Source organism: Nelusetta ayraudi, unplaced genomic scaffold, assembly GCF_046127955.1.
Source record: "Nelusetta ayraudi isolate G7.1 ecotype Tasmania unplaced genomic scaffold, CSIRO-AGI_Nayr_v1 ptg000033l, whole genome shotgun sequence".
Classification (NCBI taxonomy): domain Eukaryota; kingdom Metazoa; phylum Chordata; class Actinopteri; order Tetraodontiformes; family Monacanthidae; genus Nelusetta; species Nelusetta ayraudi.
Genome location: NW_027466083.1, coordinates 7,632,871 through 7,655,695, shown reverse-complemented (window position 1 = coordinate 7,655,695; position 22,825 = coordinate 7,632,871). Strand labels below are relative to the sequence as shown.

Here is a 22,825-nt window from a genome sequence, read left to right as displayed (position 1 = left end):
ACTGTGGCGTGTAGTTTGCAATAAGAGGAAGAAGATTTTGGTCAGAGTGAACATTTTAAATACTCAGCAGTTTCTTCTGAGTTGCAGTGCTTGACTATTTGATGTGAAGCTGAAATCAGAGTAGCGTGTTTTCAATGCTTATATTTATTTGGACAGAGAGTTCGATGAAATTGAGAGATTAATATGGATATCACTAAGTCGGAAAACTTTGACCACGTCTAAAAACCTGGGCAGTTTGTCAGTCCGCACGCAGGGGGCAAAAACCCTGTCACAGTCTGATGATGTCATGTGCGTCTGCAGGAGGACGTCAAAACCTCCTACTCTTCCCGGCAGAAAGGAGCTCTACAAGCAGCTCTCCTCCTCTTGTCCAGCTTCCAGTCTGCCCAGGGATGATGTCACTTCCTGTTCTGAATCCTGACAATCCAGCATCAGAGGGCTGGGGAAAAAAGAGATCGTCATCACAAGCACCATTATCACCGGCGTAATCAGTATTGTCATCTCCATCTCCAGTATCATGATTGCCATCATGTCACTAATCGATCAATGACATCATCACAATCATCACCACCATTATTTTCATCATTTATCTTTTCAAATCTTCTTTGTATTTTATTTCATACCCATCATGCACCGCTCTCCCGTTTAGCGGTGACATCACTCTAATAGACCTGATGCCGGTGTGGATTGTTGTGTTGTCAGCGGGATCAGGTCACATCGTACCTGACGGCGTCCAGCGCTGCGTCTCCGCTCCTCTCTATGGTGACATCACTGACAGGGATGATGTAAGAGCTCTGGGAGGGGCCTGCCTCCCCTGGCTCCGCCTCCATCAGGTGGGCCTCTGCCTGAGAGGCGGGACTTCCTGTGAAGGACAGAGGGGTGTGGTTGGTCAGTCTAACTTGTCGATGAACTGGATGATATGGATCCTGTGCCGAGAGTCTGACCTTCTGTCGGTCTGCCAGCCGATTGGTGGGAGGTCAGGAAGTTCTCAGCCAGTTGCCCATAATGCTGAGACAGACAACGAACAGTTAGACGTTGTTGTTGTTGTTGTTGTTGTTGTTGAGGACTGTTGTTGCACAATGATCAACTAGACACGGACAAGGAAATGTGAATGAGAGACCTTTTTGTAGTCGTCGGGCAACAGGTTGCCGACAGAGACAGCCAATGAGGTGAAAGAAGGTCTGGATTGAGGCTCCTCCTCCCAACAGCGCGTCATCAGGTCAAAACTAAAGTCAGACAGGAGTCAACAGTCAACAAAATGAAAACTATCGTGCCAACAGTGTGCAATCCACGAGGACTATGGTGCATCATACATGTTCTGCGGGGCGTGAGGCGGGCGACTCATCCTGTGGCCTTTCTTGAGAGCAGGATAGAAGTGAGAGACGGAGGGGAGCTCAGGGTATGGACTATTACCTGGAGAAAGAGACAATGGTTCAGATGGTGTGTGTGTGTGTGTCTGTGTGTGTTTGTTTGGAGGTGCACCGGTGCCACTGGTTTCACAGTCACTTACCCAGAGAGAAGATTTCCCACAGCAGCACACCATAGGACCACACGTCGCTCTGACAGCTGTAGATGCTTTGGAACAGGCTCTCCGGAGACATCCACCTCACCGGCAGGAAGCTCTGTCCATTTCAAAACAAAAGTTGGCCCTTTGAAACCACTTGTCTGAACCACGTGAATTTCTCACAATGCCTGCGGGGGGTGAACTAACGTTTCCTCGAGCCACATAGTCCTGATGCTTCAGCACGTCCCTGGACAGACCGAAATCGCACACCTTCACCAGCTTTCCGTCGCACACCAGGACGTTCCTCGCTGCCAGATCTCTGTGGACACACTGCAGGACACACAGCATTGCATGTGCTGCACACTACAAAACACCACGTGTCACCTGGTAGAGGTGACAGATGATTGGTCAGCGCACGCACGTTTCTGGAGGAGAGGAAGTCCATGGCCTGGGAGACCTGGAAGGAGAAACCGAGGAGGTCGTCCAGAGTCAGAACAGTGGAGTCACTGAGGAGGACAGGCGCCCCCTGTTGGTCTGGAATAGAAAGACAGTTCAGTGAGGTGGAAATGAAATTGTTTGGTCAGTCTGAATTCATGATATTATAGTCTTTAACACACATGAATTGTTTTAACAATAAAATGTACCAATAAACACGATCAAGTGCTCCCTGGTCGACTACACACAGGCCATGAACACGCACGCGCTCACACACAGATGTCCTTACCTGTGGCTGTGTACAGTGTCTCATAAAGCAGGGGCTCCTCCTGTTGGCTGCACTCCTTCATGGTGACATACTGAACGCTCTCATCTTTATTCATGTCCATGTAGCCACCATCAGGATCACTGCACACACACACACACACACACACACACACACAGATTCAGTGACACAGGTTTAGGCTTAACATCAAGCCACCTCCACCTCTGGTGTGAGTGTGTGTGTGTGTTGATGGGGATCAACTAACCTCTTGCTTTGTGCACCCGTGTCCCCCTGTAAGAAGGTGTGTTTGTTCCCCTGCAGGTACTTCACCAGGTCACCGTGGCGACAGAACTCAGTGATGAGGTAGACAGGACCTGGAGAGACCAGAGAGACAGGTGACTGTCTGTCTTCTATCCAGAGGCGGAACCAGCAGGGTGGCAGTAGCTACCCCTGAAATGTGTCTGCCCACTCCGAGTGCCACCCCTGAAATTCAGCGTCAATTGTGCACTGAAAAACATAGCAGCATCCCAGCCATCTTAGCAAGGAGTAAGGAGTAAAGGAGGAATAAGCACCATTTTATAGTTGATGATATTGTGATAAATATATTAAGTGCTTTTCTCTTGACTTGTCTTTATTTTTTTTTAAACTATGACGCTCATCTCTGGTTTGTATTCCCGACGCTTGTTTTTTGATGCAGTACCACAAACGACCACCGGATGGCACTTTAAAAACACTAGTAATGTCACTGTAATTGTTCGGGGAAAATGTCACTGACCTCAAAACTATTCTTATTTTTTAACAGTGGTGTGTGTGGGTGTGCACATGCGTGTGTGTTGGGTAAACCTCCACTGGTGCACGCTCCCAGGAGGTTAACCACGTTCAAGTGTCGACCAACGTGAATGAGGATCTTCAACTCTGACAGGAGACTCTGGACTGCACCGCTGTTGGCTGCACACACACAAGGGCACACAAACACAGTGAGATGATATGAAACAAACTCAAAGACACACAGAGAGCGACAAGTACTTACATTTGACCATCTTAATGGCCACTTTGGTTGTAGGATGAGATCGAAGACCTGAAACAGTCGCTTCAACAACACGACCGAAAGCACCTGAACCCAACACCTGACCTGCAGACAGACAGACAGACAGACAGACAGACAGACAGAGAGTCTAAAACCTTAGACCAGGAAGCGCTTGCTTATATGGTCTGCTGTGAAGCACACAGACTCAGGTGACAACAATCACTCAAACAGTCAAACTCAAACAGCCAGCTCATCTGTGGTTGTCGCCCCGATGATCCCGGCCGGCAGTGTTACCTAGCACAATGCTGTCTCTGGGAACCTCCCATGCGGAGTCGTAGGGCAACTGCTCGGGGTCCATGAATGTGTACTGCTGACCGTCAGGACTCACTGACTCGATCACCTTCCATCGTACTTCATAACGGGGTTTCTGAAGAAAGGAAAAAAAGCAGGGAGGTGAAATCGCAAAATGCTTTGACAAAGTTACCGGCAACCATCAGTGTCTCATTTATACTTTTCTCAGGAGGACGATCAGAACGATCAGGAAGAACATTGCCATGACAACCAGGACCAGAACCGCTGCCAAGACCAGGACCTGAGACAGGGAGGCTGTTTTCCAGTTGGGCAGAGAGAGGGAGAGAAAGAGACATTAATTACCATTAGTGTGTGGCAGTGGCGTGACCAGACCGGAGGGAAAACACCAGGGCCTTTCAGAGAAGGCCCGTAAGATTTCTGGAAAAAATAGGAGTAATGAATAAAAATATAATAAATAATAAGTGTCAGTGTGAGTGTCACTCATTTTGTGCCATGACTAAATGAGCCTCGGTGTCCGTATCTGCAGTTTTCGTGAAGTTTGTATTGAGCAGGTTGCTTGTTGTGGAGAATGTTATTGACGCTACAGGCTATTGTCGGCGTACTTGTCATTGTTAAATGGATGTTTTCAGGTGAGCACTTTCAGCAGCAATGGCTGAGGTGACGGCCACAGCTGTGGGGCTCGCAGTTCACCACTGGACAAGACAGATGTTGGTGATCAGTCAGTTACCGTCAGACACGATGCGAAGGTCTCGCGCTCGCCATCCTGCAGAGTTTTTAGTTTCGCAGCGAACAGCTGACAGGGAGGTGAAGTTGCGGAGACTCAACACACTGTGCACCTGCGCAGGTAAACAGACGCGGTTCACTGATCTGAGCTGGTTTTCCCGGTGAGATCAGGCAGGTGTCACCGTACCTGCGTGAGTCCGTCCCTCTGAGTGACGTTCTGCCGCACGGCGCTGCCCTCGGAGGCTGCTGATTGGCTCCTCCAGCTGCCCGTGGAGTTGCTGCACCTGCAGGAGACGAACGGCTGACGTGACTGTGCACGTTCGGATAAACTGTCGTATGTATTTTTTTTTTCATAGATGGTCGTGCGCTTCTGGAGGTGGAGGGTCGACTCAGATTGTGTTTTTTACGTTTACCTGTGAGAATCGTGACACGTGTACCAGGTGACGGAGGGGGGCGGGGTTCCCTCGCCGATGCAGAGCACTGCCTGTTTGCTGATCTCTGACAGAGTTGTAATCTTTGGGGGTACTGCACACACACACACACACACACACACACACACACACACACACACACACACACACACACACAAAGAAATGGTAAGCAGCCAGTTTGTGAAAAATTCTTCTCTCTTTGGTTTCCATCTCTGACCTTTGATCTCCAGGTTGAAGACAACCTCCTCACTGCCGTCTTCATTGGATCCGGTCGCCGTGTAACTTCCTGCTAGATCCAGTCGGACTCGAACCAGTGTCAGTTTGCTCATATACCTACAAATTTATCCATCGATCAATCTGCTGACAAGAATTGTAGCTTTCTAATAGTTTGAATAATCTATCAATCTACTCAGAGGTTACCCGTCAAGTGACTTTTAACGCACCTGCTTCCTGTAAGGTGTGTGGTTCTGATCAAGGCGGCGCCCCTGGCAATGGACTGGTTGTCTTTGGTCCAGAGGACGGTGGGAGCAGGGTGGGCGTCCAACTCCACTTGGAGCTCCACGTTGTGGTGGAGGAGAGACGACACGTTTGTCGCACCCAAGGGCCACAGGTAGACGTAGCCTCGGTCTGCAGAGTGAAAGAGAGTGTGAGAGAGAGACAGGTAAACTCAGCCCAAACTGACTTCAACAATTTCAAATTCAAATTGAATTCAAATTGAATCGTGATCGTTCGTATTTCTGATCTAAAATACACAAGAAATATGCATAATAACACATATTCATATAAACTTAATGCATAAAACACTTGCATTAAATATTCTCAAGTAAAATCCATGTGTAGACTGCACACAGGATGTGTGTGTTTTTTTTATTACATGTCACTGTTGTATAATGAATGTATAGTGTGTCTCTGCACATGCACAGGCACGTGCACCACTCACCCAGTACTACCACTGAGATGTTTTTCCTCACAGTTTGTTCATTAACTGTGTCCCTCACCGTGCACACATAGGAACCTTAAAAGACACACGGACACGTATTGTTGTCATCTGGTCAACTGTTTCCCTCGCCGGCGTCACCTGCAGGGCAGCACCGACACTTACCAGAATCTGCCGCTGACACCGCGGAGATGTTGACAAAGGAGCGGATTTGTTTGGGCAGGAACTCTGTCAGAGGATCAATTTCCTGGAGAGAAAAGAACAGACAGGGTTCACACGCCGCAGTTCCATCAGACAGGCAGACAGAGGGAGAGACAGCCAGTCAATGGACCGGTCACCTGTCTGCGGGGGAACTCCCAGGTGAAGTAGACCACGTCGGAGCGTTTGACCGTGCAGTTCACTGTCAGGACATCCCCCCGCTTCAACACACTGCTGGACACTGTCAGGTCCACCTCCATGTCTGGGGACACTGAAGGACAGACAGGCGTGGGAGTGGACAGTGAGACGGGTCAAGCCAGCTGAGGTGAATAATCGCCGATCCAACGAGCCGCCGCCACCTCACCAATGATGCTGAAGACGTAGAACGGTTGAGACGTGGCCTTCTGGGCTCCGGCGCTGGCGACGCACTCGTAGGACGTGTCGTTGAGGCGGCCGGTGAAGCCGCGGCCCGGCTCGTAGGTCAGACCGGTGACCAGCAACATGTCCGAACGCTCGTAAAGCGACACGTTCAGCCGCGGGTCCGACACCACGCACGGGATCGTGTCCTCTTCTGCTTCCTTCATCACCGGTCCAGAACCCTGTGGAACGAACCATTGCTGTGGACCTGGGAAGGGACAGGGTCTGCGATGAGGAGGTGCGTTTGGACCCACGCGGTGGTCAAAGGGGAGGCGACGTCACTCTCACCTTCGCCAGGTACAAAGACGTCGATGGCTTTGCTCAGATCGGACGAGGCCTCCTTGCAGGTGTACCTCCCAGAGGTCTGCCAGCTGGCGTTGAAGATCTGCAGGAGGCTGCTGGAGCCCTGGTCATCCACAACGACGCCTTCAATCTGCAACTCTCGAGGAAGGACCCATGTCACCTGACTCCAGCCAGAGCACACCTGAGCGGAAGGAGACAGACAGGTTATTGGCTCACCTGAACTGACCTGAGCCAACAGGCAGACGGGCATTCAGATGTTACCTACCACAGTGAAGCTGGCGTTGGAGTTGAGCAGGACATGAGAGGATGACACATTCAGCTCCAGACAGAGAGAGTCCTCAGGGAAAACCAGGAGAAGGCCTGCAGACAGACAGACAAGCAGACAGGCAGGCAGTCAGAGAAGCAGGCAGACATGCAGCCGATGGTTTCAGATCTTTGATTTTTACTCACCCAGCAGGAAGGGCAGAATTTTCTGACTTCCTGTCTGTCTGCTGATGGACGTCATGATTGGCTGGCAGCCCTGGGAAACAGCAACACAGTCAGTGCAGCTTTCAAGGGCCGTCCTCAGAACTGTTGTTGTTTCAGACCGCAGGCTTGCGAAAACCAGCGCTAGCGCACGACTCCGGATTAGCATTGGTTTTGTCGACTGTGGTTCTGTTGGATGCTTTTGCACACGACTATTTTTGTCCAAACATACTTGAGAATTGTTTGGAAATGGAGATTTCAGTCAGGTCATTTGCTGCCCTTCACGCACACAGAATCAACCTTCTCAGAAATACTGTGGAACTTTAGAGCCTGATGGTTCCACCAGACCTGAACACACATTCCTCTGAGTGTGTGTCACTGTATGCGCGCGCGTGTGTGTGTTTTCGCAGGGGGAGTTTTGTTTTTTTTTTTTTCTTCTTTTCGAGAGAAATGTGGACTGTGTTCAGCCCTCCAATCACAGAACATCCACTGAGATCTAGCCAATCAGAGGTGTCATTCAGCCAGCACCAGGGTGGAACGCTTTTCAACCACCAAAGAAGAAAATAAACAGTAAAGTATTTCCTGTGGGTTTCTGGCCATTCACAGGCCCCGTTAAATGTGCCCCGAGTTCAGTCCTGCAGGCTGCTGTCATGTCACTGGAGCCCTGCATGGTAGACCCCTCATACCAAACCTTCTATAAACAGTCAGCATGGGGTGAGGAGAGGGGAGGAGCCTGTGGTGCCAGTCCGCCACAAAACATCAGGATAATAGTAATATCGGCAGAGCCAAACGTGCCGTTGTTTGTGATGTTTAATCTGCAGCTGTGACAGTTCAAGACGACAAACTCAAACCGTGCGGTGTTGATCTCCTGGTGCGTCCAGGTGTCACAGTTAAGACGTGTGCCACTCAAGTCACTTGAAAGCCTGAAAAACTAAACACATCTGTTGCTACATCAAAGGCTGAGTGCCACACCACCAGTGGCCTTACCTGTCAGTCACGCCAGCATTCTGTTTCTCTGGGCCAATTGCTGGAAGGAGGTGTTGGTTGGAGGTAATGTTGCAATCCTACGGAAGGTCACAGGATTCGTTTTATTGGAGCAGTGTTTGAATTGAAGCTGAGATGTTTTCCACAAAGTCAGAACTGGAAGAATATCCTGCAACAGAGGAAGCCATCTGAAGCAGCTCGGTTAAACCAGGTTTGAGTAATCCTGACGTTTTTCCCACATTGGAACAGACACTTCAGCTCGTCGATCAGTTAGTCAGATTGGTCAATGTACTGATGAGCCAATCAGCTGATCGGACGTCTCCCTCCTTAAATCAGAACTGTAAAGCCAACCTTCGCTGGCCTGCTCAGATTAACTGCAGAGGCAGCACAACTCAGCAAAAAGAGACTGAAAAAAAAAGACCAAGACAAACCTTCTGAACTTCTCTTCTCCCAGCGCTGTCGTCTTCCTCACCCCTTCTCCTCCTGCTCCTGTCTGTCTGCTCTACTTTCCTTCACTCTAACTTCATTCTGACTGAATCCAGTCAGCGAGACGTCTGTTTCCAATCTTTGCCTGTGTAGTTTGCCCGCCCTCACTCCCTCCCTCTCTCTCTCCCCGACAGGAAGTGAACTGAGACCAACACACACAGAGAGAGAGAGAGAGAGAGAGAGAGAGAGAGAGGGAGAGAGAGAGAGAGGGGGGGGGGGTAGAGAGAGAAGGGTCTTATAAAGTTTTTCCACTCTACAGCAGAATGTGTGTATGAGTGTCTGAAATCCGGCCAATCAAAGCAGAGACAAACAGTGATGTCACTGAGGATGTTTTTACATTTTTAATTTAACGCTTTAACACAGAAGATAAGACACTTGAATAAAAAGAAAATGAAGGCAGCAGTCTGGCAGAACTTTCCCATCTTGGTTGACTCAGTTAACTGATCTTTATTCTGTGTCTGTCTGTCCGTCTGTCTGTCCTGCGTCCGTGGGCCACTCGAAAGGCCTCATGCAACATCATTAGATCATTGTTGTTATTAACATTATTACACTATCATAATGTTATTTATGGCATCGGCCCACAGTGCAGCAGTCAATCCGGCTCAGACTGAAAGCTCCCCCGACAGCAGAGTGTGTTGATATTTTAGTGTCGATACAGGATCAACTCAAGGACGTCCAGCAGCGTCGGGAATAACACATGATTGAGGTGCACAGACTGAAAACTTTATGTTTATGACTAACAACTTTCGAGGCACGATTTGCAGGCATAAAGTAAAAGACATTGCAAGACTGAGTGCAATACCTTAATGACACGGTATCTGACTTAAATATTGTGAGTCTTAACTTTGCGGGACCGCTCTGATCCCGTCCACAACATCCTCGAGTTCTCCTCCTGCTTCGTCACCTCTGGGCCTTTCACAGTTCTCCCCCAGTTTCTCCTTGTAATTCTCTTTCTGTTTTTTTGGGGTTTTTTCTGTTCTCGTCTAGTTCTCTTTGTTGGGCTCCTCCTGTTCGTTCTGGATCTCCACCTGGTTCTCCTCACAACTCTTGTCCTCGTCCAGTGTTTTCTGCTCCTGATTCTCATCATCCTCGTTGTTTCCTTCTTGTGTGTTCTCATCCTGGATCTCCCCATCTCCCGCGGCAGCAGCATCTCCATCATATATGATATCTTCAGGGTTGGGGGCTGGAGGGCAGAAATCTTCATCGGGGAGGATCTTGTTGAATATCGACTCGGCCTGAAATCAGAGGAGTTTGTGGCTTTATGTTCACGATACCGCTGTGTCTATCCAAAAGGATGAGCTGCCATTTCCTGCTTGTGTTGAGTGTATGTGAGTCACCTGTTTGATGGCGTATTCATGGCTCAGACCGCCATCTGGTCCAGAACACATAAATACATTGGACGGTAGGTCGTGATCTTGGTCCTGCAGCGCTGAGCCATCGGCCATGTTGAAGTAGAAACACCAGAGCGCAGACGGACGGTCTCCTGCACAGAAGATGCTCACAGGTTGAAGATACATCCACTCAAGAGGCTGATGTGGGTGAGGTAAGTGTGTGTGTGTGTGGTGCTACCTTTGTCTTCTGACTCTGACGTGTGGAACATCTTGGTGACCACCGGTGACAGGTCCTCGTAGGCGGAGCCGGCAGACTGACAGGTAAGGTGGACCAGACCTAGAACATGGGAGGGCCACGGAATTTTCATTTGTCAACACGATTCACAATGTCCTGCTACTGTTGGTCCCAACTGGGGGGAGGGACAATCTCAGGCTGCAGGAAAAGTGCATGAACCGTCTGACTGCGTGTGTTTGTGTTCACATCTCACATGTTCCCGGCATGCAGGTCATGGTAGACGAACAGAGTTCCACCATCCTCACCGCTGGACATCCTGCTGCTGTTGGAGGAATGGTTACCATGGAGACCTGGCGGATAGGAAAGTTTACAACGTTGCTGTAAATTCACACACACATACACCAACACAATTAAAGTTTTATGTAACATTAATCCCATAATTCATTCTGGTGTAATAATATTGACACGCTGTGATGTCATAGTCCCGCCCCTTGTCACTTAGACAGAGTGAGAGACTGGGACGGCAGCAGAGCTATGACTCCGCTGCAACCTCAGGAGGGTCCCAGTACCTGCTGCTCCGAGTCACTGGGCAGAACCGAGCCATCAGTTATTAACACGGCTCTGGAGACGGACCTGCAGGGATACAGACAGATGCACATACAGTAGTCATAAGCTATTAGCAAGGGCAGGAGCAGCCAAGATTAGCTGAGGGTTTGCCAGCATGAGCAGGTGAAGCTGCAACGTAATTCCACTGGCTTCTACTGGCAAGTGACTGGTGTGTACAGACCTTGTGGGCGTGGCCATCGTTTTTCGGTCCGTTCCTACGAAGCCTTCTTCCACCACAAAATGGTTGCAGCTGATCCTCTGTCCGCGACTGTCAATCACCCCCTTACACCTAGAAGAGTCATTGACGAGTTGGTGATGCCTTACATTACATGTTGTTCTGGTGATATAATACAATACAGGTCCTGAAATACGGTTATGTATTTTATGGAAGCGACGAACGTACCTGTTGGTTTCTTTGTCCACCAGCAAACAGTTGACTGAGTGCCTCAAACAGTAGATCCCTCCAAACACAGCGCTCATCCTGAAACACACAGCCAGAACCACAACGTCAACATTGCTTTCATTGCTGCATTTTGATAAACGTGTCCTCTTTCCACCTCCAGTTTCACTAAATCCTTTAAGAAGAACAATCTTCAGTCAATTATGTTGTGCAAGAATCTCTTCCTGACATCAGGAAGAAGAATTTCCTATTCTTTGTGTTTATATCCGTTTTGCCTGGTTGGTGTATCTGTTTTTCTGCCACCCTGGCTCACTCTGCTCCTTTCTCTTTCTCTTTCTCTCCACTATTTTTGTATTTCACCCCAACTACTCATAGGCAGATGATGGCCCTCTGGAGTCTGGTTCTGCCCTAGGTTTCTTCCCACAGGGGAGTTTTTCCCAGCCACTGTTGCATCTTGCTTGCTCCGGGGGCCCGGTTGGTTCTCTCTGATTGTATAAAGCGCTTTGAGACGCCATTGGTTGTGATTTAGCGCTGTACAAATAAAAGTTTATTATTATTATTATTATTATTATTATTATTATTATTGTTATTATTATCAGAATTAAACTAAGGGGCTTTGTGTAAAGATTAGAAGACGAGTATTGGCAAAAAAGACTTGTTACCTGCAGAAACACTGGGGAATCTCTCCAAGGCCGTAGACAGGAAAAAGGAAGGGGGTATTGCCGTAGCGACCCAGACAACGCAAGAATTCGCGAGTTGATGCGAGGCCCTGCTCTGTGGGCGTGTCTTCGGTTACCATGGCGATGGAGTGAAGCAGGAAGTGCTGTAGGTTGTCGCCCAGGTTCTGTTTCTGGAGGAACTCCAAATACGGCCGACCGTTGAAGGCTGAGGACAGAGTCGCACAGGACTGTGTTACCCCCAATGATGATGCCAACATTACCGACATCGTATAGAGCACTAAATGGGTGAAGCTCTGCCCCTCAGACTGATTAAGGATGGCTATTCGAGATCTCACCAGACTGCTCCTCTGTTTCCTCCACGCAGGAAGTGAGAAAACGCATCAACTTCCTCTTTTCAACGACGGACAGCTGACGGCTGGCAAACACGTCGGCTCTGCTGCAGGGCACCTGTGTGACAGACAGGTCACAGAGAGGCAAGAGGACAGGTCAAAGGCAGACAGCAGGCCGAGGGCAGACAGACGGGTCACAGGTACGACAGCACATCGCTCACCTGTTCTACCTTTCCTTGGCGATAGGTCAGTATTCTGGTGACGTTTTTGAATTCTGCATAGCGACTGACATTTGACTTGATGAGCAGATCAACCAAAGAGCCACGAGAAAACATGAGCTGGAAAGAGCAGACACGAGAAAATGATGATTACAATAAACATCGGTGAAAACCACCAAGGCTCACGGTAGGCTGTCGGTGGCGCTCGAGGTCACAGCGGTGTTGTCGCTGCTGTGTCCTCATTTCTCACCTTTGACACCAGGTCAATGTTGAACCTTCGTCCTTCCTTCAACAGCTGACTGTAGCTGATCCTCTTCTTGGGTGGCTCTGACTGGTTGTGAGGCTTATGGTCTTCTGGCTCCTCCTCCTGTTCCTTGGAAACCTGTGTCTTTAGACAAGATCAAACTAAACTAAGTCAATTTTCCTAAAAGCCAGCTTCAGAGGCTTTTAACCAGTGAGGGCAGGCCTGCAGACAGAAGCCTCCTCCACCTGCTCCTCACCTGTTCTTCCTCCTCCTCCTCCTCCTCCTCCTCCCCCTCCTTTTCTCTTGGACCTCCTTCCTCTGGTTTTGAACCTTTAACACAAATTGTGATGTCATGACACCAGTCGTTGCATCTCCCCACACGAAAGCATTGATTGCACGTCAGTATATGAGAAGGTTCCGACCTGCACTCTCTGTCTCCGTGGACTCCTCTTCAGCTCCACTCTTTTCTTCTTCTGTGGTGTTTGGAGGAGTAGCACAAGCAACTTCCTCCTCATCTTCTTCACTGTATATATATGTATATTTTATTAAGAACAGTAGGTTGTCCAGCCCAACAGGGCACTTCAGTAATTACAAGCGTGACCTGCTAGACTTAACAGAGCTGTACCTGGTGAAACAGAACACCTGAATGTTCTTGATAGAAGCAGGGTCTGAGTTTGACAAGTGGATAAGCTCTTCCCCTTCTTCTACCAGGCTCGACCAATCCTTAACTTCGTCTGTCTGACGCTCCTGCAAGCATGCAAACGAAAACAACATAGACTTTATCTGAATCATAAATGGAATCAGAATTTCATCATCTCCGAGCAGCACATTAACAGATATTCTGATTTTCCCATCATGCTGTGCGGGAGAGCCATCCTGTGTCTGGGTATGAGAGATCACATGTTTTGATGCACGTATTTAGAGATGTTTGGTGATTTGGTCTGTATTCGAATGCTTATATGCGAAAACGTGTATTAATTTTTGGGACCATCTTCTTTATGGGTAAAAAAATACAAAAGCCAATCACAGAGCAGCAGCACGCCACTCACCTTCTGCTCCTGTATCCACGTGAGCAGCCCATTGAAGGTGAAGCTGGCCCAGTCTGCTGCATAATAGCTCCTCCTGTAATATACAAAAGGGTTTACGCATCGACAGTCTCACCTGGGTCTAAACTGATGAGTCAGTCGTGAAGATGTAGTACCAAACCTGTCAACATGGAGAACTCTCTGTCCCACTCTCGAGAGAGCTGCAGACACCACGGACTCAGCCAAACCTGGCACAAACAGATACACAACAACACATCCCCAAATCACTTGTGTATTCCAGAATACACACGCAGTCAGGATGCGAGTGATACTGACATCACGTGATGACTGAGCAATTCTGACTGCGGCTGCTTGCTAACGTTAGCATCAGGGGGAGCACAAACACCAAATATATAAGACAGGGAGGAGAAAGTCAGACGTGGACGCACAACTGTTACCTCTGACAACGCTGACATCAATCACGGTAACACTAATATTTGGCACGTTTGGTGCTTACAGGACCCCTTCGTTCAGCTCGACTGTTAGCTTGCTAGCCATCGTCGTTTACATTAGGGTTGTTCGTTAGCCTGAAGCTAACACGAAATAAGCCGAGCCTACGTTCCGGAACGGACCCCGAGGTTTCACCACCTAGCCAAGACAGCAGCGGACACACGATTCGGATCGATGTTACGGCATAGAACAGGATTATCTCTACCTGTTCCAAGAATGACGACGTCAAATTCAGACGGCAGATCCTCCGCAGCCATGTTGCTAACAGGGAAACATACAGTAACGTGACCCTCTACGTCACAGACGTGCTCCTATCGGAATCCAACAACATTCATTCATCTTCTATACCCGCTTATTCCTATTCAGGATCACGGGGGTCTGCTGGAGCCTATCCCAGCTGTCTTAGGGCGAAGGCAGGGTGACACCCTGGACAAGTCGCCAGTTCATCGCAGTCCAACAACACACTTTAATAACAATAACTTTTATCAAAATAAATATATAAACACATTTTATATGTCTTAATATAATACTAATAGAATATTAAACCATGTGTCTCTAGAAGAAAAATACTCGTTCTCAAAGTTTGAAGTAATTTTATTCATGAGGAAAATGTTTATAAATCATTTACTGGATATTCACAGTGAACATAACAATGCACTTACTACTGTACATTAAAACTCACGTTTTAGCACATCAACACTGGGAGGCTATAGGTGTTAAACAGTGACTCTGTACCAATCACACAAATATTGATTATTCGCTGATTTTTTTTTCTTTTTTTCTGTCAGCAAAACAAAATCCAACATTACTTGGGTAAGACCTTCTACACTTGATGAATGAAACTAAAATGGAAAATTAACCCGAGTATTGACTGATAACTGGACAGCAGCCGTCTTAGTATTTGGGCCTCTTCACGTCAACCCTAAAACACAAATAAGGTACAACAAATTACCGACAGCATTTTCTTGAGAAGGATGGTCTGAAATTACAACAACAGCTAACAACTTAAGGTTGACTGAAAAGTAGCAAAGCACTTACCCATCAGCCTCCATCTTCTTCCTTTTCTCGATGATCTGAAACAGACAAAGTGTAACAGTGACTTTCATACACCATCTAGCCTTAAACAAGAGTAAAACAAACACGGTGTAATGTTGAATGAATGTTGTAAAGCTGAGCTGAGTCAAGACATTTTCCCTTTATTGGCGTGGCAGGTCAATTAATGTACAATGGGATTTCTACAAATGATGGAATATTTATTTTTGACAGACTGAAAATAAATCAATTTATATGGATTTTATATGGATATTATACTTGTTAATATTATAAAATGGGCTCAGCGATTCAATGCTGATATGTTTGGTAAATGCATAAATAACGCAACCTGCACGCGCTCTGACGCAGACATCACGACAGTGCCAAGCACCACCACAACAACAACAAACAGAGAGGAGAAAGATTTGAGAGTTTTAGGACGATAGTTGGAAAGTTTTTTTTTCCAGGGTTTTATTATCTTAGGCTGCTATATTCTACTTAGTTTGCCCAGATAGAGACTCTAGGGTTAATGTGGTAAATGTGTTATGTTATTGTATTCTGTTCCTTGTCGTTTCATGCCCTTGGCAGTTAGAAGTGACATTAGACTATTATGGCGGTTTACAACCACCTTTTTGACGGAATAAAAACAGCTGTGTTCAAAGACATATTGGTCTATTTAATGACAGCGGGTTGCGGGCTGAGGCAGGTTGTGATAATTGATGCGATTGTGCAGGATGTTCGTTTGTTGGAGCTCACCGCGCTGATTTTCTTCCACTGACGGTCCAGTTCTGCCTTCTCGTTGGTCTCTTTGAAGCGGCGAGTCTTCCTGCCCTCAGACATCTTGATGCCGTATTGGAAGGCAGCCCTGAGAGAGGAAAACTTCATCAGAACACATTCCCACATATTTTGGACTGTGCTTAGGGGTAAGAGGTGATGGTTTGGCTGTAGTGAAGGTGTGCCTTTGAGCCATTAAGGAGGGTTTATAACTAATCTTAGTCTGTGGGGTTATTAGAACTGATGTGCATCTGCATATCTAAACCAAGGGATTAGAACTCACGTATACCTGTGTGTCACATCGGAGGGATTAAAATTAATGTTTGCCTTTGAGTCAGACGTGAGGGATTACATTTTATTTCCGCCTGCGATAAGAGACCAGAGGAACACTCACTTTGGCAGTGCCTCCTTGTTGTTCATGTAATCTGAGTACTCCTCTTGGGTGTCGAAGTCCCAGCGGCCTAGTGGACCCTTCTTGTTACCCTGAAACATGGAAAACATAAAGACTTTTAGTCCCCTTCAAGATAAAAATCATTGATACAACTGTGATGTCAAAGAGCAGTGTGGGGGTTCAGAAGATGTCAGCTTTGACAGCGCTGGTGGATGCTGGGAACTGTAGTTACCTGGTCCATCTTACTGTAGTCCACCTCTTCGTCACTGTCCACAGCCAGGTCATCCATCCTGCAGCAACATCAGACGTGGAAGCATGGAATTGCATGTGTGTGTGTGTATGTATGTATGTGTGTGTGCATATGTGTGTGAGAGAGATTGTGTCTTACGTAGCAGGGTAGCACTCAGCATAGGAGTTTGATCCGCCAAAGAAATCTCCCAGTTGCTCCTTGCCGCTTTCTTTCCGGGAACCAGTGAGATTGTTAAAGAAAAACACCACAGCAACACTACAATACCAGTGTAATAACATGTTGACAGCTGTGCGGCTGTTGCTGCATAGTTTGCAACAGTGTGTAGTGGTGTAAAGGATATGGCTCCTGCCACTGGTTTCCTGCAGCTCCTGCAAACTTCTCATTGATCATCTTAATCTGCTCTCGGACTGAGACCGGAGCTGTATGACAGAACAGACAGACAGGTATCAGGTGACTGAGCGGAACATACAGTATCTGGGCCTTAGTCTGAATTGTATTTACAGGTCAGTTACCTGGATCAACTTCCATTCCCTGCTAACAGACAGAAACACAGAAACCGGTTCAGAACCCCTTCCAAAAAACAAGACTACTTTGTGTGTTACTGGGTTTGTGAGTGCGTAATCTGACCTGGTGTTCATCTCCTCGCGGCTTCTCGAAGTAGCTGTGAGTGTGTCTGCGACTCTTGCTGTCATCGTCCCTGTCCCTCTCTCTGTGTCTCTCTTTGTCTTTGGAAGGTTTGGAGGAGGAGGAGCCAGTTGACACGATGTAGTCTCCGACATCATCAAAGATACTGCGAGCACGCACACAAAGATACAAAAACTGTGATTGTGATTACACATCATTGTAGTTTTGTGTTGTGTTGCCAGAAACTGACCTGAGATCAGCTTCAGGGGCTCTCTTCTCATCCATTTTCCCTGAAACACAGTCCAAACCATGACTTACTGGCAGGAAAATCCTCAGAGTACATTTCCCTTGTTACACAAGTATTGAGTGTGCTTGTGTTTATACACAGTGTCGGTCAAGTTCTTCATGATGCCCCCGATGTATCCGTGTGTCTTTATTTTGGCTGGACAGAAAGTGTTGTTTTACCTTTGTCCTTCTTCTTCATCTTCTTGTGACGCGTCCCTTGACGGAGGTACGACAGGATCTGAGTCAGCTTCGAGATCACGATGTCATTGGTTGTCAGAGTCGTCTGAGCCTGAAACACAACAGCATCACAACTGACATGAGACAAGTCATTAAAGCAGCACTCAGATATCACCTAACCACAAGACTGCAATGCAAAACTCTCACAATCAACAGAAACCAAACATGTAGTAATACTGTCGTCACACTAGAAAAAAATATATAATAATATATATATTTCTCAGAAAATGTTTCTGCATCAGTATTCGCAATGGACTTAAGCTCTTTTTGTGTGTGCTGAAGAACAGTATAGTGGAGCAGTAGCCCTGCAGCAGTATGGAAGTATAGCTGTACCTCCATGCTTGGACAGTCGGCCTTGCTACGGATCAGGGTCGTTGGGATGTCAGTGTCAGTGAACTCATCATCCAGGTCGACCACGTACGCCATTCTGCCAGGAAGGAAGAGCTCATTCCTTTCAATCGGACCCGGACGGAACACCACGCGGAAGATGTTTCTCCCTGGGAGGGGCGAGAACAATGGTGAGGAGTCGGAAGGCAAATGGGACAGTGGCAAGGGAGAGGAGGCTCTTAGGGGAGACCAAAAGGAAGTGGAGGGGTGGACTCACCCAGTCGAGTCTTGAATTCAATCTTCTCTTCCAGATCCACGTCCTTCCTGAAACATACAAACATTTGGGTCAGCATTTGCTGAAACACTGATTACTGAAGTACTTATGCCAACTCTCATACTTTGTTTCCTTTTGGACTTTCTCCATCATGTCTTCCTCTTCTTTCTCTTTACTGGTGATTTCAGCTCTCACCTGAAACACAGACATGTGTCCAAAGTCAGTTCGACCAAGCTGGGTCCGCTAACTGAAGGGTGGGCATGGCTGCTGACAGCTGACTAACCTTCTGGAGCAGGGCGAAATCCAAACCTTTCACCAAGTGAGTGTGCTCCATGTCACCACCAAGAAACTTAGACTCTTGGATCAACTGGCGACGTTTCTCTGCAGCGGACTTGTCACTGGAGACACAAAGATACACACATATGTAGAGCAGGAGTGGCTGCATGAGCAGTCCTTTTCTTTATTACACTGCACTGTTAGAAATGCAGTACAGTTAGCTCAACTTACGCCTCTGCAGTGGGCCCTACAGCTCTGTAGTTAGCTGTGGTGCTAATTAGCTCCGTCTCTTCGTAATCTTTGTTGACGCCATCTCGTCTCTCCCTTGCTCTGTCTCTGTATTTCTCTGCCAGCTCCCTCTCTCGCTCCATCTCCTGCTGGCGTAGCTTTGCATAATAGCTGCAAGACAAAAAAATAAATAGTGAGGAAACATTTATATTATCAAACAACACAACAGGATGATTAACATAACTAAAAAAAAAAAAGCATTATCAGCAAGAAAAGAGGTTACACCTACGGACTATTAACCAATCTGTACTCACCTCTTCTTCTTCCTCCTCCTTGCTGCAGGATCCTCATCTTCATTGTAATCCCGTGGCATCCTAGGAAACAAATTTTTCATGTAAATTCTGTCAATATTATCGCCACAGAAGTTTGGCAGCAGGTGTGTGTGATACTCACTCATGGTGTCTGGACTTGGACGGTGGAGCTGAAGTGGGAGCTGCCCGCGGTGTCATAAGCAGCTTCCTGAAGTCATCATTAGTCAGTTTGGACCTGGGAAAGCACGCATGGTTAATAAAAATGCATTCACACACAGGTATGGGAAGACAAATGCGTACCCCCTGTCAGAGTGATACTCACTGAGCAGCGGCTCTGTGATCGTCCACCTCATGACCCTCAGGGGCCAGAGGGTTGGAGTAACTCTCAGCTGAACAAGACAAGAAGAAGAAGAAGAAGAAGAAGAAGAAGAAGAAGAAGAAGAAGAAGAAAATCAGTGGAAGAATATATCAAGCCTATGTCTATATATGACTGGATCAGTATATGAGCATACAATTTGAGAGTGCTAAAACTGACATCAATAGAAGGATTATAATCTACTTGAGCGTCAGGTTCGTGAGAATATGGCCATGTTCGCCATCGATTAAAGGGTATCAACTGTGTGTTGGCATCTCTATCAAACTGGTATCTACCCATCATCTGGTGCGCACAAAGAATTCCACTAACAAACGCAACCAGACCAACTTCCGGGCCACTGATAGAAGCGTATAGATGTTTGGGGTTCATTTGTTTTACGTTATAATGTCTTGATCAAGACACGACCATAAGATCCAGATAGCTAGCATTTTTATTTAGCATTGTGAGAGCAAACTAAGTGAGTACATCGTGCTAAGTTAAGGCTGGTTTCGGAGATCAGGACTCACTCTCGGGCATCTTGGCGAAGCGTTATTCCTCTCCAGTGGACCGAACGTCACTCTGGTTCCGACGGTAAACAAACAGACAGCGTTTGCTCCGTATGTGCGCTGCTAGCTATACAGGAGCTAACGACCGAGGCCACTTCTGTTGTGGTAAACGTCACATCCGGTTTTGCCGCAGACTTCTTCAGAGCGCCTCCTGCTGAGTTATAACGGTATATAAGCTCCAGCTCCAGCAGACCCCCGTGACCCTGAGCTCGGGAAGAAGCGGGTATGGAAACTGAATGAATGCATTCCATTAACATCGTGTCTCAAGTTTATCGTCAGACGTCGTGTTTATTGTAAAATTGCACCTACCTCGCACAACATGCGAAGGTGTATTAGCGTTTAGTTTAAGTCTGAAAGCACAGAAACTTGCCTGTCGTATAAATATATATATATATTCGTAAAAAAAAAAAATGCACATTTAGAATAAGAATTCTCCTAAGATATTCTTACATAACACATTTATTTCCTTAACTGTTCACATTGAATCTGGTAAATTGCACAAAGTGCTGAGTGGTTATTGTCAGTCACGAGGCCTAATGCAAAGCACTGCCCTCTGCTGGACAAAAACGCCCCTACAACAGGTTCTCTAGGTTCAGCTGGTGTTCAACAAAATCTCTTGCAGGAAGGAGGTCTGAGAGTGTAAACACCTGAAACCAAACCAATCAAACTGACTTTATGTGTTTCATTATTATTTGGTGAAGTCATAAAAAGACAACAGTGACATTCACAACATATCCTTTATTCATATCATCAAATTTACAAACACAGGTAATGTAGCACGTATGAACTACTTCGGAGAGTGGAGTCAACACGATCAAGGTTTGGACTGAACCAGAGTCTGAAGAGTTCCAGCCACCTGATCAGCTGACATGTTGTCCACTGAGACGCTCCTCTCCTTGCCAAGATCTAGGGAGACAGTGTGAGCACAGTGATTATTAAAACTCATTCTTGTCACTGATAACACACTGCTGCATACAAATGAGGACTAAAAAAGCACAGTAGGTTGCTAATTGCCACGTTTCAATTCAAGAGTTGTTTATTTCAAGGGCTGCATTAAGTCTGACTCGGCATGCATAGGTCGTTAAATTTGCAGCCTCCTTCATGAAAGTAAGATTACATTTCCAAAACATGAAGTTGTTGTTTGAGTTGAGTTGTTGATAGTCCAGGATATCCCTAAAGGAATCGGGGCCCGGCGTAAAGTGTGACCATGAAGCAGAACAAATTGCCGATGCCAGCTAACAAGATGAAAGTTAAGGGAGAGACAGATAATAATATAGCTGCACATCTTCGTAGGCTACACCAAGTCCTTTAATAGCACTGGTCTGGCTTTTTTTTATTCTACTTTTGCAGACCATGTAAGCCAAGGCTGCAGCCTCTGAGTTGGTGTGTAACACATGCTTGCTTGGTTGTAGCATTAGCAACAGTCGGTTCAGGTACGGTGGACTAAACACATCTGGAAATGAACTGGGGACGGACTGGTTTAACCATGGGAGTTATAGAACTGGAACAATTTTAGGAGAAAGGATTACAAAAGAAATGAGGGTGACGCAGACGGAATGACTGAATCAACAAAAATGGAAATTCTTCCTCTGTGAACTCTGGACTTACTTCCACCAAATCAGAGGTTATTGTGGAAAGAAAAAAACAAGCCAATTTAGGTGAGTTTGATTTGGTTTCTGACTTGTTTGAAAGCGTTAGGCTATCTTAGTCATCCAATAGAGTGTAGTGAGTGTAGTCATAGTGCATGTGTGAGGCACTGATGTGATGACTCACCGTATCGGGCCCACACTCGGGCCTGGACACCAGAGCACTCTCTGATCAGGATCGGGAAATCTGGATTTGATTTCTTTAGACTCACATAATGCTGCTCCACAAAGTCTCTAAACAACACACGCACAGACAGTCAGTGCAAAGCACATACCTGACGTCACATGAACACATGAACTACACATTCTGGTACGTCAAAAATAAACCCCAGATTTGTGCACAAAAACGAAAGGACGTTTTTGTACCGACGCCAAACGGTTTAGCCATATAATGTTGCATGTTACATTTAGCCATTGCAACAACAATTAGCTGATTGATACTGTTCATCAACTCGTCAATAACGTGCGTTTAACCGACTTTGGTTATATAAGACTTTAGCATCTCATAGGTTCACGCGTTCTAGTGACTCACTAAAAACAGTACACAAAAAAACACCATGACACGCTCCCTCAATTCAGGACTCAGACGTCCTACGGAGTTTGTTATGCTAGCCGCTCACGCTAACTGCTAGCTATTAGCCGCCGTCAGGTCACTGGGGATGGCGCTATACTAATTGCGGCTCGTTGAGGCTGTGTCTCTAGTCGACCCCCCCGACGCCGCCCTGGTTCTCACCTCGCCCCCTTGCTGGCCGCTGAGCTCTGGCAAAGGTGGATCCGGATTTCCCGGAGGTTTTTGGCCAGACTTGAGCCGAGACCTCGCACTACGGCGGCTGCCATCTTGGATTCGCAGAGTCTGTCAAGGACGGGGAATGAATGGGTTCAGAAAGCCCCGAGTTTGACCTGACAGGTGTAAACCCCGGGTTTACGCTCGCAGGCTGTGTTTACTTTGCATTATGAGCGCCGTTACTCAGAGGGTTACCTTTAAAATTGACCGAGTATGATATTACACTTCGGCTCATTCTCTATGGAAGCAGCATTTTGTCCAACTTAAGATGAAATGTTCCAGCCAATGATGAAGCACACTGTTTTCAGTGGTGCCCTTCAGAGGGCGCCACAGTGAATTTATCTGCCTCTGTTTAATCCTATCATCTGCATCTCCCAACTCTGACACAATTTTCCTCTATCAC

The 22,825-nt window shown here is 47.0% G+C and overlaps 4 protein-coding genes across 6 annotated transcripts; all 4 read right to left on the bottom strand.

The window, feature by feature from the left end:
* Positions 1-121: 121 nt before the first annotated feature.
* On the bottom strand, positions 122-8,581 carry LOC142892066 (platelet-derived growth factor receptor beta-like). Its single transcript, XM_076032098.1, has 28 exons — positions 8,430-8,581; positions 8,002-8,078; positions 7,000-7,069; positions 6,815-6,909; positions 6,535-6,730; positions 6,194-6,454; positions 5,970-6,100; positions 5,797-5,878; positions 5,635-5,709; positions 5,138-5,321; positions 4,912-5,027; positions 4,677-4,788; positions 4,451-4,547; positions 4,268-4,376; positions 3,740-3,834; positions 3,523-3,655; positions 3,232-3,333; positions 3,045-3,149; positions 2,467-2,575; positions 2,226-2,344; positions 1,923-2,035; positions 1,709-1,831; positions 1,508-1,619; positions 1,311-1,410; positions 1,118-1,223; positions 942-1,005; positions 721-859; positions 122-436 (listed from the first exon to the last, which is right to left on the bottom strand). The coding sequence occupies exons 3-28, from the start codon at positions 7,052-7,054 to the stop codon at positions 343-345; spliced, it is 3,027 nt and encodes a 1,008-aa protein (XP_075888213.1). The 5' UTR covers positions 7,055-7,069; positions 8,002-8,078; positions 8,430-8,581; the 3' UTR covers positions 122-342.
* Positions 8,582-8,810: 229 nt separating this feature from the next.
* chm (CHM Rab escort protein) lies at positions 8,811-14,367 on the bottom strand. Of its 2 annotated transcripts, none has more exons than XM_076032100.1 (17): positions 14,268-14,367; positions 13,734-13,800; positions 13,577-13,649; positions 13,153-13,274; positions 12,950-13,050; positions 12,784-12,857; positions 12,534-12,671; positions 12,287-12,403; positions 12,072-12,183; positions 11,719-11,941; positions 11,060-11,137; positions 10,838-10,945; positions 10,620-10,683; positions 10,304-10,400; positions 10,054-10,152; positions 9,822-9,967; positions 8,811-9,719 (listed from the first exon to the last, which is right to left on the bottom strand). In XM_076032100.1, exons 1-17 carry the CDS (start codon positions 14,317-14,319, stop codon positions 9,468-9,470), a joined length of 1,923 nt encoding a protein of 640 aa, XP_075888215.1. In that variant the 5' UTR covers positions 14,320-14,367; the 3' UTR covers positions 8,811-9,467. The 2 variants fall into 2 exon arrangements, with proteins under 2 accessions (XP_075888215.1, XP_075888216.1); XM_076032101.1 differs by having other exon boundaries at positions 12,534-12,665.
* Positions 14,368-14,635: 268 nt separating this feature from the next.
* Positions 14,636-20,107, bottom strand: ik (IK cytokine). Of its 2 annotated transcripts, none has more exons than XM_076032096.1 (20): positions 19,954-20,107; positions 19,394-19,460; positions 19,214-19,306; positions 19,075-19,134; positions 18,764-18,931; positions 18,540-18,654; positions 18,381-18,451; positions 18,260-18,306; positions 17,989-18,152; positions 17,599-17,707; positions 17,384-17,423; positions 17,137-17,299; positions 17,022-17,043; positions 16,851-16,928; positions 16,648-16,732; positions 16,492-16,549; positions 16,263-16,351; positions 15,851-15,959; positions 15,101-15,135; positions 14,636-14,984 (listed from the first exon to the last, which is right to left on the bottom strand). In XM_076032096.1, the coding sequence occupies exons 1-20, from the start codon at positions 19,961-19,963 to the stop codon at positions 14,957-14,959; spliced, it is 1,611 nt and encodes a 536-aa protein (XP_075888211.1). In that variant the 5' UTR covers positions 19,964-20,107; the 3' UTR covers positions 14,636-14,956. The 2 variants fall into 2 exon arrangements, with proteins under 2 accessions (XP_075888211.1, XP_075888212.1); XM_076032097.1 differs by having other exon boundaries at positions 17,022-17,040.
* A 603-nt stretch (positions 20,108-20,710) lies between these two features.
* On the bottom strand, positions 20,711-22,530 carry ndufa2 (NADH:ubiquinone oxidoreductase subunit A2). The gene is made up of 3 exons (XM_076032095.1): positions 22,372-22,530; positions 21,766-21,872; positions 20,711-20,898 (listed from the first exon to the last, which is right to left on the bottom strand). The coding sequence occupies exons 1-3, from the start codon at positions 22,473-22,475 to the stop codon at positions 20,807-20,809; spliced, it is 303 nt and encodes a 100-aa protein (XP_075888210.1). The 5' UTR covers positions 22,476-22,530; the 3' UTR covers positions 20,711-20,806.
* Positions 22,531-22,825: the final 295 nt, after the last annotated feature.